The 15,704-nt window shown below is 45.7% G+C and overlaps 1 protein-coding gene across 1 annotated transcript in view; it reads left to right on the top strand.

Annotated features, from left to right (window-relative positions):
• LOC118091525 (store-operated calcium entry regulator STIMATE-like) overlaps window positions 1–15,704 on the top strand; it is a 42,120-nt gene that overhangs the window by 4,932 nt on the left and 21,484 nt on the right. The window contains exons 2-4 of the mRNA XM_035128612.3: window positions 6,250–6,298; window positions 6,448–6,543; window positions 8,971–9,092. Coding sequence (XP_034984503.2) covers window positions 6,250–6,298; window positions 6,448–6,543; window positions 8,971–9,092 — 267 coding nt within the window. The remainder of the gene's footprint in view (window positions 1–6,249; window positions 6,299–6,447; window positions 6,544–8,970; window positions 9,093–15,704) is intronic.

Raw genomic sequence — 15,704 nt, 5'->3', positions numbered from 1 at the left:
AAAACCTTGTAGTTTGCAGGTTTTGGGGGACCTGTTAAGATGACGCCCCTTTTCCTCTGGCCTTTGCCACTTGCCCTTTGCTTAGATCACTCCTCCGCTTACTTGATAGAAACCTGGAAAGCTGCCATATACAGAGTCAAACCATTGGCTCACCTCTTTCTCCCTTAGTTTGTTGTTGGCTTGCAAATCTTAGTTTGTTTTAGCTTGGCATTAGTATTCGAAATGAGCCAGGCTCCAGGCACATTTTGCACCTGGCTTTCGACCACTCGTGACCAAGTGAAGATGCCTGGGTGCCAGGATTGCGCCTGACATCTCCACCATCTGGGGATCATTGGATCTGGACTGTGTTTACAAACAAATACCCCACCCTGCAGAATTCTATCAGTTATATTTTATCTGCACAATCGGAATGAATTTCTGGAACCAAATTGCTTTTTCTCTGCAGCCTGAGCGGGAGCAGTCACCCATTAAGAAAAAGAGGTTGGAACAGGCCAATTGGACTGTCCCTGGATCAAGTGATTTTTCTTTAAGCTCTTAACCTAGCTCAGGGTTGTCATTTGAACTAGCCAGGTGTTTAACTGAGCATCAATCACTTTCAGTCCATCATTTGAGAAAAAAAAGACTGTAGAGCCATCTTAGAATCATAGAGTTGGAAGAGACCACAAGGGCCATCCAGTCCAACCCCCTGCCAAGCAGGAAACACCATCAAAGCATTCTTGACATATGCCTGTCAAGCCTCTGCTTAAAGACCTCCAAAGAAGGAGACTCCACCACACTCCTTGGTAGCAAATTCCACTGCCAAACAGCTCTTACTGTCAGGAAGTTCTTCCTAATGTTTAGGTGGAATCTTCTTTCTTGTAGTTTGAATCCATTGCACCATGTCCGCTTCTCTGGAGCAGCAGAAAACAACCTTTCTCCCTCCTCCATATGACATCCTTTCATATATTTGAACATGGCTATCATATCACCCCTTAACCTTCTCTTCTCCAGGCCAAACATACCCAGCTCCCTAAGCCGTTCCTCATAAGGCATCGTTTCCAGGCCTTTGGCCATTTTGGTTGCCCTCCTCTGGACACGTTCCAGTTTGTCAGTATCCTTCTTGAACTGTGGTGCCCAGAACTGGACACAGTACTCCAGGTGAGGTCTGACCAGAGCAGAATACAGTGGTGCTATTACTTCCCTTGATCTAGATGCTATACTCCTATTGATGCAGCCCAGAATTGCATTGGCTTTTTTAGTCTTGCCCAAGACTTTCCATTTTGTCAACTGCACCCTTGGTTTAAGGAGCCATTTGGCACCTAGCTTGTATATCTAAATTTCCAGCACTGTGTGGCAGCACTTGTAGATCTAGCTCCCTGCCTTAAGCACAGTTTGTTTGGCCACCCCACCCCAGATGTTCACCAAGCCACGGAGACGAGAGGCAAGAACATCGGGAGACCAAACCAAACTTTGGAGAAAGAAGTCGTGGCTTGCTTTATCGTCAGTGGGACAACTTGCAGCTAATGGGTAATTTGTTAAATGCACTAAGCAGGCACTGCAGAGTGAACGGTCCTGTTCAACGTGGACTTGTAGATTTGGGTTTGAAATTTCACCTCGGTGGGTGAAGCTGAAGCTGGAACAAAGTGCCACGGTCTCAGAGTTGCGACTGAAATTAATTTAAATGGTTGACAGAAGGACACTGGGTCCCAGGGAGAATAGGAAAGTACACAAACGGCCTCTCCAGATGTCCTTTTTATTGAACATTCATCATGATTTGTGCTTGTGATGTTATGTGGCAGTGATCTACGGTCCTGCTTTTAATCCCGTTCACACCTGTAAGCATTTCAAGGCGGCCACACTGCTTTCTTTGTAATAAGTGTGTGTCCTGTCATTTCCTGCTAAAATCCTGTGACTTTTCATACCACAAATGTTCTGATTAGAGGGGGTTTTCTGGTCCTGCTTTTGTTGTGCTATAGTGCAAGAGTGCTGCTCCATACAGAAATAATGCAGAAACCATTGCAGAACAGCCAACAGAGGAAATATTGAGGAAACATTGCAGAACACCCAACAAAGCAAAACGATGAGTGGAGAGTCTGGTATAAATTAATCACAAATGTGGTTTTATTGCATCAGTGATATGTTGCAGTATACACCCATCCTGTCCCCCCCAAACAAGGAAAAACTAAGCCCAGTTGGAGTGGCCCATAGAATAAGGCTAAATAAAACTAAAGGCGCTTTTAAACTTTGCAAGGAAACCACCAATGGAAAACGTCATTCTGCCATTCCTCTGAAAGTAGCCCAGGGCAGAACTAATGATTGGACCTGGTACAAGGGTGTTTCCTCTGTTCCTATAAGAACCTGCAAGGATAATAATAATAGTAATAATAAATAATAATAATAATAAAAAATACCTTCAACAATGATTAGAGTTGTCGTCAAGCAACATCCTGATTTAAGTTTTTCAGAACCCTCTCAAATGTACACAAGAAATACCACTTGGATTCTGAAACCATCAAATGTCAAGGGTGTGTGTTGTCCTCACGATGCCCTCCGTTGAAGATGCTGATTGCACAGCGGCATCCCAGAATTGCTTTGATGTGCATCTGACCCCCCCCCCATAACTTTTTAGGTCAAGCAAAATGAAATGGATCCCATGGCCCCGTTAAGCCCCCATAATCTTTGCTGGCGCTCTCCAGTGCAGAGCCATCTCTGAATTAATGCCCTATTAAGCAGTTAATTATTTCTCTCTCATACTCCCTTTTATCTTTTAATGCAGCTGTTTTACTGCCTGTGATAATTACACCGTCTCTGATAAACTCTCTTAAATCTAATGAGGCCTGACAAGACCTGCTCAACAAGGCTGCACATCATTAACTCTCCTCCTTTCAAAGTTGTCATCTTATCACACTCAACAACTGTATTTTGAGCTTCGGCGGCTCGGGGTCCACGATGTGCCATTTTCCAGTAGGAGAGGATCTGTGTGTGTGTGTTATCTTCGGATCTCCTGGCTAGCTAAGAACCAGGTTCATCGCTTCCAGGCTGATAAAACTTCCCCGCCCTAGCAAAATGCTGTTTAGTGAAACCGACTTCCTGTGGCTTCTGCCATAAAACTGAATAGGTTCCCATTTAGTTCTATGGGAGGAAGTTAAAAGGAACCCAAAGCCAGTGCAATCGCGATAAGACCCAAAGAATCTCTAGATAAGAAGAAACTGATGGAAAATCTGTTCTTCCCCTGTAATCCCACGTCCTTCAAACACACAGCACTTTTTGCTCTCTTTGACACAGTCAACATATTCATGCATACAACACATTCATACATTCTCTTCCATGTGCACACATGTGACAGACATAATAATAATAATAATAATAATAATAATAATAATAATAATAATAATTTATTTATACCCCGCCCATCTGGCCGGGTATCCCCAGCCACTCTGGGTGGCTTCCAACAGAAAAATAAAACACAATAATCTATTAAACATTAAAAGCCTCCCTGAACAGGGCTGCCTTCAGGTGTCTTCTAAAAGTCTGGTAGTTGTTTTCCTCTTTGACATCTGTTGGGAGGGCGTTCCACAGGGCAGGCGCCACCACCGAGAAGGCCCTCTGCCTAGTTCCCGGCAACTTGGCTTCTCGCAACGAGGGAACCGCCAGAAGGCCCTCGGTGCTGGACCTCAGTGTCCGGGCAGAATGATGGACATGCGGGGCTGGTCCTAACTCATGATGAGAGAGGCAGCGCATCATGCCAAAGGATTTGTACTCTACTCAGTAGAGGGGGGGGATATCTGGTTTTCAACCACGTGATATACTGATATATTGTCATGTCTGAAATAAGGATGGAGCTATGTAGAGGCATTTCCCACATTGTGATTTTTTTGCATAGCACACAAACACACCCATATCATGATTTGTGATATATTGTGACAGGTCAAAAAGTATGACACCAATATCACGATATGGACCTCAAACCGGTTTTGGACAATACATCGATATATTGCCCAGCCCTACTACTTGGGTCCAACTCCATTGAAGCTAGAGGTTTGCCAAGAATAAGCATAGCTGAGACAAGTGAAGAGGAATAATAATAATAATAATAATAATAATAATAATAATTTATTTATACCCTGCACATCTGGCTGAGTTTCCCCAGCCACTCTGAGCGGCTTCCAACAGAACATAACATTAAAATGCAATAATCTATTAAACATTCAAAGCTTCCCTAAACAGAGCTGCCTAAACAGGAAGGAAGGAAGGAAGGAAGGAAGGAAGGAAGGAAGGAAGGAAGGAAGGAAGGAAGGAAGGAAGGAAGGGGTGTGTGTGTGGGGGGGCTAAATACAGATCACAGACATCGCAGGACCAGGGTGGAGGGTGAGAGAAGGAAGCCGCTTTCAAAATAACTTCACCTCCCAGCAAGCTGTTTGCAGCAGGATTGTATTTGATGTATTTGACCGTTCATCAGAGACCAACAAAGGTTTCTGCAAGTGTTTAACTCTTTTATACCCTTCATAGCTACCTCAATCTATGTTCGCAGCCATTTCCAAATCATTCCAAATATAAAAGAGCAGAAGGGAGACAATCTGTTCACGTTTCCCACTGAAGGCAGAAGTGACAGCAGGTTTTAACTACAGGGAGGTCAAGCAATTCCCCCAGTGTTAACTGTCTTGGGCCTTATGGCGAGCTGGGGAGGCCCTGTTGGTGGTAAAAGGTAAAGGTAAAGGACCCCTGACAGTTAAGTCCAGTCGCGAGTGACTCTGGGGTTGCGGCACTCATCTCGCTTCACTGGCCGAGGGAGCCGGCGTACAGCTTCCAGGTCATGTGGCCAGCATGACTAAGCCACTTCTTGCGAACCAGAGCAGCGCACGGAAATGCCGTTCACCTTCCCCCCGGAGAAGTACCTATTTATCTACTTTCATTTGACGTGCTTTCAAACTGCTACATGGGCAGGAGCTGGGACCTCCGTCACGGGGATTCGAACCGCCGACCTTCTGATCGGCAAGCCCTAGGCTCATTGGTTTAGACCACAGCACCACCTGCGTCTGTTGGTGGTAATTTTCATTAATTCTTCCACCTGTTTTTGCCTCTGGCCCTGACTACCACTGGTATGTGTCTCCCTAGAAATTAATACAGCCCTTGTTTGTTTGTTTTTTATATAAAAAAAACTTTCCCCATGCCTCCTCTGTTGCTTGATCATCTGCATGGTGAACAACCAAGGGAGAATTCAAGTTTTAAAGGTGAAAAACCAGTTCAGTTTTGGACCAGAAAAAATTGTCCTTAATGGATGTGATTCTTGAGCCCAGAAGCCCTTGAAGCAAAGCTTGACCTGTCGCTGCATCTTTGTTTACTGTCCTTCTGGTTGACACTAAGAACATAAGACCCTGCTGGATCAGTCCAGTGGGCCAGCATCCCTCCCTCGTGGTGGCCAACCAGACTCCCTGGTCCTGAATGGGGTAACTGTGCCCCTGAAGGACCAGGTGCAGCCTGGGAGACATTTTGGACTCACAGCTGTCCATGGAGACGCAGGTCAATTCTGTGTCCAGGGCAGCTGTCTACCAGCTCCATCTGGTACACAGGCTGAGACCCTACCTGCCAGCAGACTGTCTCGCCAGAGTGGTGCATTCTCTGGTTATCTCCTACTTGGACTCCTGCAATGCGCTCTACGTTGGGCTACCTTTGAAGGTGACCTGGAAACTACAACTAATCCAGAATGCGGCAGCTAGACTGGTGACTGGGAGCGGCTGCCAAGACCACATAACACCACTCCTGAAATACCTATATTGGCTCCCAGTACATTTCCGAGCACAATTCAAGGTGTTGGTGCTGACCTTTAAACCCCTAAACGGCCTCGGCCCAGTGTACCTGAAGGAGCATTTACACTCCCATCATTCAGCCCTGACATGGAGGTCCAGCTCCGAGGGCCTTCTGGCAGTTCCCTCATTGCGAGAAGCCACGTTACAGGGAGCCAAGCAGAGGGCCTTCTCGGTCGTGGCACCCACCCTGTGGAATGCCCTCCCATCAGAGGTCAAAGAAATAAACAACTATCTAGCTTTTAGAAGACATCTGAAGGCAGCCCTGTTTAGGGAACCTTTTAACATTTGATGAATTATTGTATTTTGATACCGGTATTTGTTGGAAGCCGCCAAGAGTAGCAGAGGAAACCCAGCCAGATGGGTAGGGTATAAATAATAAATTGTTGTTGTTGTTGTTATTTATTCTACAGAACCGTCCCCCTTCCCTTTCTACAGCCATTAAAATGTCTGTCTGTCTTTACAGTAAAACGATTTAAGGAACCGAAAGGAGAGAGGCGCCCCTGGAGAATATGGTGAGATCACTTTGTTTTTCCTTTAAAGAAAAATATGGGGGGGGGGGAATCCTGCATTACAGTCTGTTGTAAGTCACTCAGAGGCTTTGTTGTGTAGCAAGCACCTTAAAAAGTTCAATATATAACAATGCTTTCCAAACTCTTTCAAGGTTTTACGATACGTCGAAGCAAGCCATAGGTGCCCTTTTCATCCATTTTGCCAACATCTTCCTGTCTGACCTGACTGAAGAAGACCCCTGCTCTCTGTGAGTTTGGCTTTGCATGTGAAGGAACCTGGGTGGGTGTTGGGGGCTAGAGTCCGGCTCAGTTCAGCAATAAAGCACCCCGTGTCTGTTAACTCTCCAAGGAGCTCAGGCCCAATGGTCACCACAAGACCTTCCCAGGAGGTCTTGCCCCAGTGAGGCAGTTGCAAGGTCCCCACCTTCCCATTGCTCACTGAGACTCCTCCTCCCCCTGGGTCCTTTCCAAGCAACCTCAGACTCCATTGTCTATTATCACATTGCTCCACCCTCTTCATTCCTCTTCGTGTTCTGGGAGACCGGGGAGAAAGGGAGGTGGTCCCAGTAGAGGAGGAGACTCTCTAGCTTCTTCAACCGCCTGCCTCCACTCTGCCTCTTGTTCTGGACTGCTCTCTGCCACAGACTCTTCCTGCTCACTAAGCCCTGTTGCCTCTTCAGCTTCCGACGGCTCCTCATCCCCGCCTTCTCCTTTTGGCCACTCAATGGCGTCCCACCACCGCTTCCCTGAGCCTTCTTCCTTTGGGGGTTCCCCAGCTGGTGCCTCCAATGCTCCCCTTTGTCTAGCCAGCCCATAGCAGTGGGTCTATCTTCTGGGGCAGTGCTTGTTTGGAACTGGGGAACACCCGGTGGAGAGTGATCTCCGCTGAAGTCAGGCTGCAGAAAAAAAGCAATATGGTTCCGGAAATTCATTTTGATTGTGCAAATAAAATATAACAGATAGAATTCTGCAGGATGGGGTATTCGTTTGTGAAAACAATCCAGATCCAATGATCCCAAGATGGTGGAGGTGACAGGCGCCATCCTGGCGCCCAGGCATCTTCACTTAGTCGCAAGTGGCCAATAGGTGCAAAATGCGCCTGGCGCCTGGCTAATTTCGAACACTGCCCAAGATGTGTCTGAACCAGAGGAGGAGGAGGCCGGTGGTCTAGGGAATGGAGAACTGGGTCCCTGGTGAGGCAGGTTGGCAGAGGGGTGTTCCATCCCCATGACATCGGACACCAGGAAATGTTTGCGTGGAGCCACACCTGACTCTCTCTCACCTGTCAGCAAGGAGCTTCCTTCATGGGAGACAGCTGAGGGTAAATAGGGTGCTGAGCTCCCAAGGACATAGAGATGCCAGCGCGAGAAAACCTCAAGACCCAACACATTTGAAGGAGTTCCGTTTTCTCGCCCAATTCCATGCTTACCATGCTAAGAGCTGTGCCTACCCCATTCGTCGAAGGATAGTCCAGGGGTTTGTGTGTGTCACTTGGTGGAAGAACAATTAAGCTTGTGCTGAGCCGGATATCCATATCTTTTAAGTATCTGTTTCACCCTGTAACCTGAGCCTCGCCCAGGTACCGATCTGATTTATGCATTAAAGCCAGGGTGGATAAAAATCAATGATTTTTTTTATAAATTAAAAATCAGATTTTTTAAAAATTTAAATTGGATTTTTTAAATAAAATGCTTTTGGAGGAAAAATCTTTCTAAAGAGAGTTTTCTATTGAAGTTCATTATAGTCCAAAGGCTATTCATCAGGAAATAAGGATTTGTTTAAAGTTTTTCATGTATGCTAAAACTCAGTCTGAGTGTTTTGTTTTGTTTTTGGTTAACCACATCAGTTAACAAACTTGGACACATATGCTACAAGGTCATATTGTTTTAGTTAAATAAATTGTTTAAATTGTTATTAAGGAAACGGTTACTTTTATCCTTCCAATAAAGTATGGCAGAAAAATTATCCAAATATAAACAGTCAACTTATTAAACCTCACAATAATTTCAATAATTATCTGTCTGTGTATTTCTAATAGGATAACCAAATCACTAATTTCTGATATACAGTGGTACCTCGGTTTATGAACGCAATTGGTTCTGGAAGTCTGTTCATAAACTGAAGCGTTCATAAACTGAAGCAAACTTTCCCATTGAAAGTAATGGAAAGTGAATTAATCCGTTCCAGATGGGTCCGCGGCGTTCGTAAACCGAAAATTCATAAACTGAGGTGTTCATAAACCGAGGTTCCACTGTAACTGTAAAAACTACTCTGAAAATCTATTATTCCCAATATTGAAACCTTCATCAGGTTGTCAATATTAAGATGATACCAGCAAGAATGAGTCTTTCTGTAAAAAAAAAAAAAGAGAGAGAGAGAGAGAGAGAGAGAGAGAGAGAGAGAGAGATTTAAATCAAGTCTTACTGACTAGGGATTTAAATCCTGACTTAATTCAACTTGATTTAAATCAAATCCACCCTGATTAAAGCCTTGGGCAGAAACAAGGGTGGGGGTTTTAAGTGCTTTGTCTGGCATTCTAGAGTGTTCAAATGGGTTTTTATTTTATTTTATTTCTATAGTTACCTATACCCCACTTTTCCCCTTCATTGGGGCTCAAGGCGGCTTACAGATAAAAATAAGAACCGCTAAAAAAACAGGTGTATTTTTTATTACAGCTACCTGATGAATTTCATCCTGGACGCCACTTTGGGGATGCTGCTAATCTGGTTCGGCATTAAAATGGTGTCCTGGGTTGTGGAGGGTCAGAAATGCATGCATCTTGTCTTCGGGGAGTATGGTAAGTCGAGGCCAATCTACTTCAGAAGGTTGGCGGTTCGAATCCACACAACGGGGCGAGCTCCCATTGCTTTGTCCCAGCTTCTGCCAACCTAGCAGTTCGAAAGCACGCCAGTGCAAGTAGAATAAATAGGTACCGCTCCGGCGGGAAGGTAAATGGCATTTCCGTGCACTCTGGTTTCCGTCACGGTGTTCCGTTGCGCCAGAAGCGGTTTAGTCATGCTTTCCACGTGACCCGGAAAGCTGTCTGTGGGCAAACACCGGCTCCCTCGGCCTGAAAGCAAGATGAACGCCGCAACCCCATAGTTCCCTTTGACTGGACTTAACCGTCCAGGGGTCCTTTACCTTTACCTTTACTTGTTTTGACCCAATAACAAGGGACATGTGTGCAAGTGAAGTTGTCTTCCTGCCCAGAATTATGTGGCAAGATTCAGAGAAGCCGCTTTCATAGAATAGTTGAGTTGGAAGGGGTACTGTGAGGATCATCTAGTCCAACCCTTTGCGAAAGTGTGCATGCACACGAAAGCTTATACAGTGGTGCCTCACTTAACGAATGCCCTGCTTAACGAAATTTCCGCTTAACGAAAGCATTTTTCGAGCGGAGGTTGTCTCGCTAGACGAATGCGTTTTACGAAAAATTCATCTAGCGAATCGCGGTTTCCCATAGGAATGCATTGAAATTCAATTAATGTGTTCCTATGGGCAAAATAAAAGTAAAAAAAAATTCAGTGCATTCCTATGGGATTCGCTAGACGAATTTTTCGCTATAAGAAAAGACCCGTGGAACGAATTAATTTCGTCTAGCGAGGCACCACTGTACCAGTGAGAAAATTAGTTGGTCTCTGAGGTGCTGCTAGAAGGAATTTTTTTATTTTGTTTCCCTTGGGAAAGACACACCCTTAAAATTACCTAACACCACTTATTTGGGTCCGTTCTGAAATTATCTTTTTTTGGTGACAGCTTGTCCTTACAGTTCCACTAGGTGGCAGCAGTTCCTACCAAATGCGAAATCTGATTTCACAGACTGCTCTTAAACCTCAGTTAGAATCTTAGAATCATAGAGTTGGAAGAGACCACAAGGGCCATCCAGTCCAACCCCCTGCCAAGCAGGAAACACCATCAAAGCATTCTTGACATCAGGGCCGGCTCTAGGTAAGGTCCCGGTGGTGCGGCGTGCCAGGGCGCCGGGCCGGGAGGCGGGGCGCTGCGCGGCAAAGCTGTGTGGAAGCCGGGCAGGACGGTGCGAGGGCGGGGGCGCCGGAGTGATCTCCGCGCCTCAGCGCCAGGGTGCCCGACTTGCTCCAGACTGCCCTGCTTGACATATGGCTGTCAAGCCTCTGCTGCCTGATGTGAGATAAATTGTCAGTCCTGGTACTTACAAAGAGCACACACACACCAGTTTAAATTTCATTTTATAACTTATATACGACAGGGAGAGCAATTATACATAGCTGCCAAGTCTCCCGTATTCCCCGGAAAACCCCCGTTTTTCCAGCTGTTCCCAGCCGAAAAAACGGATTTTTTTTGTTTTTCCCCGGTTTATTCTGGCGCGGCGGCCATTTTGGAACTGGGCGGAGCATGCTCAGAAGCGACTTTTGATGCTGCTTTGCCCAGTTCCAATATGGCTGCAGCGCGACTTCTGGTGCGACGGCCATTTTGGAACAGGGCAGAGCAGCATCAAAAGTAGCTTCTGAGCATGCTCCGCCCAGTTCCAAAATGGCGGCAGCGCTACTTCCGGTCTGCTACTTCCGGTCCAGTCCCTTATTTCTCAGGCCAGAACTTGGCAGCTATGCAATTATAACAGGCAAAAATTAAAAGATCAAAACAAAAGCACAAAATAGGCATGCAGAATGAGTAAAATTGTGCAGGGGTTAAAGTAAAGTCCAAGTAAAGGCTATCGGCGTTACCATGTTGTAAGCACCTTTTGGGATGTTAGTAGGGGAGCTGGTACTGGTCTTATTGGCTCAATGGAACGGGCCAGAAAATAGCTTATCTCCTGAGTTTACTCCAATAAAACTCAGAAACTGAGGAGTTAGGAGTCCAACGTTGTTTATTGCAAAGCAATAGGTTGCAGTCGGATCGTTCTGCAAAACTGCAACCCCGCCTGGTGGTCCAGGCAGTGGTATTTATAAAATTTCAAACGCAGCATTTCAGTTTCCACCAATCATATACACCATTACCTCCTTTCATCTTTAATATACATGCGCAATAAGCACTGGCTATTTCTGCTGATTAATTTCTGATTCCCACCGTGTTCTGTTACATTGTGTTAGTGTGCATGTTGGGAGCCTGTGTTACGTGTAGCCATTTGCACCATGTAGCAACTTATGTTCTAGCTTTCGGCTGTATCTTTGTGATTCACATATTAGCTGTATTTCTGCCCCAGTGGGGGACGGGGGGGACGGGGCAGCAACTTGCAAAATCATCAGTTTCATAAAGCAACAGGTTACCATAACTTCCCTATTAGAAGCGCACTCAATGATTTCCAGGCGTATCACACTATCAAATTTATTGTGGCCCTTTGGGCCACTGCCACAGTCAGATTATAAAGTATCATTGAGATTTCCCAGGCTTGTGAGGAGAGTTGTCTTGAAAATGAGGGCTCTGTTGTATGTGTCGTAAAAACAAACAAACAAACAAACAAACCCAAATCATAAAAAGTGTCCGGAGGTTCTAGTCCTTGCCCAAACCATCCTTGCCGAAATATCACATGGCAGTGAGCTCAAAACAGTCCATTTTCTACCATTGCCCTGCATTGCCTTCCCCTCTGTTCTACATGAAGCATCAACAATCACTCATCTTAGGCAACTTAGCAAAAGCATCTCTCTTTGCCCAGGCTTTTCCTGATCTGTGGCATTCTTTCTGAAGTCCTGTTTTGTTTTTATCTGTGCTACGGCTGGGCAATATATCATCTGAAACGGGTTTGAAGGCCATATAGTGATAACGGTTTCATAATTTTTGACCTGGCAATATGTCACGAATCATGATGTGTTTGTGTGCTGTGCAAAAATCACAATGTGGGAAAAACCGTGAAGCCACCCAATCAGGGCCGGATTTAGGTTTGATGAAGCCCTAAGCTACTGAATGTATTGGGGCCCTTTATATGTCCAGCTGTCCTTTGTCAACAACAAATGGCCACTGTTTTTTGTGTTGAATATATGCCATATGGTAATTATTGGATCGAATAGGTATCTAAAGCCCTTTGCACATGATGCCATGCAGCCAGTCCATTCAGAATGCAGGCACCCTATATATAAAGGTAAAGATACCCCTGACCGTTAGGTCCAGTCATGGACGACTGTGGGGTTGTGGTGCTCATCTTTCTCTATGGGCCGAAGGAGCCGGCGTTTGTCCGCAGACAGCTTCCGGGTCATGTGGCCATCATGACTAAGCCACTTCTGGCGAACCAGAGCAGCTCACGGAAACGCTGTTTACCTTCCCGCTGGAGTGGTACCTATTTATCTACTTGCACTTTGACATGCTTTCGAACTGCTAGGTTGGCAGGAGCTGAGACCAAACAATGGGAGCTCACCCTGTTGCAGGGATTCGAACCACCGACCTTCTGATCGGCAAGCTCTAGGCTACATGGTTTAGACCACAGCGCCACCCCCGTCCTGTCGACCCTATATATGTTGTTGTTGTTTAGTCGTTTAGTCGTGTCCGACTCTTCGTGACCCCATGGACCATAGCACGCCAGGCACTCCTGTCTTGCACTGCCTCCCGCAGTTTGGTCAAACTCATGTTCGTAGCTTCGAGAACACTGTCCAACCATCTTTTCCTCTGTCGTCCCCTTCTCCTAGTGCCCTCAATCTTTCCCAACATCAGGGTCTTTTCCAAAGATTCTTCTCTTCTCATGAGGTGGCCAAAGTATTGGAGCCTCAGCTTCACGATCTGTCCTTCCAGGGAGCACTCAGGGCTGATTTCCTTAAGAATGGATAGGTTTGATCTTCTTGCAGTCCATGGGACTCTCAAGAGTCTCCTCCAGCACCATAATTCAAAAGCATCAATTTTTTGGCGATCAGCCTTCTTGATGGTCCAGCTCTCACTTCCATACATCACTACTGGGAAAACCATAGCTTTAACTATACGGACCTTTGTCGGCAAGGTGATGTCTCTGCTTTTTAAGATGCTGTCTAGGTTTGTCATCGCTTTTCTCCCAAGAAGCAGGCGTCTTTTAATTTCGTGACTGCTGTCACCATCTGCAGTGATCAAGGAGCCCAAGAAAGTAAAATCTCTCACTGCCTCCATTTCTTCCCCTTCTATTTGCCAGGAGGTGATGGGACCAGTGGCCATGATCTTGGTTTTTTTGATGTTGAGCTTCAGACCATATTTTGCGCTCTCCTCTTTCACCCTCATTAAAAGGTTCTTTAATTCCTCCTCGCTTTCTGCCATCAAGGTTGTGTCATCTGCATATCTGAGGTTGTTGATATTTCTTCCGGCAATCTTAATTCCGGCTTGGGTTTCAGGCACTCCCATTTCTTTAAGAACTTGCCATAGGTCGACACAGTCAAAGGCTTTTGCATAGTCGATGAAGCAGAAGTAGACGTTTTTCTGGAACTCTCTAGCTTTCTCCATAATCCAGCGCATGTTTGCTATTTGGTCTCTGGTTCCTCTGCCCTTTCGAAATCCTATATTTTGGAAATGTACATGCAGTTTTTTCCCCTTTATTTTTTTGGGGGGGGCCCAAGAGAGTGGGGCCCTAAGCTATCACTTGTTTAGCTTATACATAAATCCGGCACAGCACCCAATTGCTCCATCCTTATTTCAGACATTGGGTTACATCAGCATATCGTGATGTTTCGTTGGTGACATATCACAATGTTGAAAACCAGATACTGCCCAGCCCTAATAATAATAATAATAATAATAATAATAATAATAATAATAATAATAATAATTTATTTATACCCCGCTGGGTGGGTTTCCCCAGCCACTCTGGGCGGCTTCCAACAGAAAAATAAAACACAGTAATCTATTAAACATTAAAAGCCTCCCTGAACAGGGCTGCCTTCAGGTGTCTTCTAAAAATCAGTGTTTGTAATACTGCTTTTACTGTTTATGCCACACCTTGGTTTTTATAATACATGTGGTTTAAAAAGATCCAGCAGTTTTGAAATGCTTTAAGAAAAGTGTTGAAAAGCATGCACCAAAAACAAAATAAAGCCCCTAAGATTTGGCCCCTAAGATTGCACAGACAGTGGGCTTGTTGAAAGCGTGTGAGACTGTGCCTGGTTAAAATCTCAGGAACCAAAAGAGAAGCTGAGAGCAAAACATTGGCTAGGACAAATGAGGGGTTTTGATCCCTTTTGAAACTTAAACATATTTAGTTATTTGCCTCCTTTTCCAGGCAAAGCCAGTCCACCTGCCTGGGATGGGGGTGAGAGGGAGGGAGCTATAGTTTAGAGCAGGCATCCCCAAACTTCGGCCCTCCAGATGTTTTGGACTACAATTCCCATCATCCCTGACCACTGGTCCTCTTAGCTAGGGATCATGGGAGTTGTAGGCCAAAACATCTGGAGGGCCACAGTTTGGGGATGCCTGGTTTAGAGGGTGCCCGGTTGACTTAAGACTGTTCTAGCATCTTGCGTGATCAGGCTTGTATGTGGGCTGTGGGAAACATGAGTCTTTTGTTTCAGTTGCTGGATTTTGAACCGAGGGCCCGTGTGTGTGTGTGGGTTGATTCTGACCTGTTGTCATGGCGGCGTTCAAACATTTCCATCACAATTCCTCTTCCCCCCAAGAGCAGCCAAAACGAGTTCTTAACCATTTTTGTTTGGTTTCAAAAAGAAACAATTCTTCCTCCCCATCTTTTGCTCTCCCTACCCCCACCCTCCGTGGAGATTTTTGAAGCGTGAGCAATCGAGATAGGGAAGCACCTGCCTCCTTTTAAAAATCCAGCGCCGCGAAGTTGCTGGCAGGCAAAATGTCCCCTGTGTGTAGACCTTCGGAGGCTGATGGGGACACATATCTCTGAAGACTGTGTGGGATCATCAAAAGGGTTTTTTCCAGGCAAGGCAGGGCCTCCTTGGTGGTGGTTTTCTGCTTGTTGAATACCCACCCCAGGTGAGGTGCATGCCCTTCCCGCCCCCTTATTAACATTGAGGAGAAATTAAAAATATTCCTGCTCACCCAGTTATTGGCTGGCTAAACGACGTTGTGTGTTGTTCAACTGAGTTTTACTTCGATGCTGAAGATTATAGAATTGTAGAGTTGGAAGGGACACCGTGGGTCATCTAGTCCAACCCCCTGCAATGCAGGAATCTTTCACCCGACATGGGGTTCAAACCCGCGACCCTGAAATTAAGAGTCTCGTGCTCTACGGTCCCAGGCTCTACCCCCAGTCATCTGAACCCCACTCCCTCCCAATCTCAGCACCTAGCCAACTTCACAGGGCTGTTGTGAAATTAAATTGTAAGAGACAAACATGTACACTACCCTGATCTCTCAGGGTTGGCGGGGGGGGGGGGAGAAAGGTGAGATCTAAGAGTATTTTTTAAAATTTAGAAATTACTTGGATTGAGCTATCTGGACTGTTGTCTTGATTTCAAGTGCTTCTGGGGAAAACCAGCGACCATCTGTCATGGATGCTTTAGCTGTGATACCTGCATTGCTG

The sequence above is a fragment of the Zootoca vivipara genome, chromosome 9, assembly GCF_965207765.1.
Source record: "Zootoca vivipara chromosome 9, rZooViv2.hap1.1, whole genome shotgun sequence".
NCBI classification, from domain to species: Eukaryota; Metazoa; Chordata; class Lepidosauria; order Squamata; family Lacertidae; genus Zootoca; species Zootoca vivipara.
The sequence above is the reverse complement of the archived record's forward strand: the minus strand, read 5'-3'. Positions and strand labels throughout refer to the sequence as shown.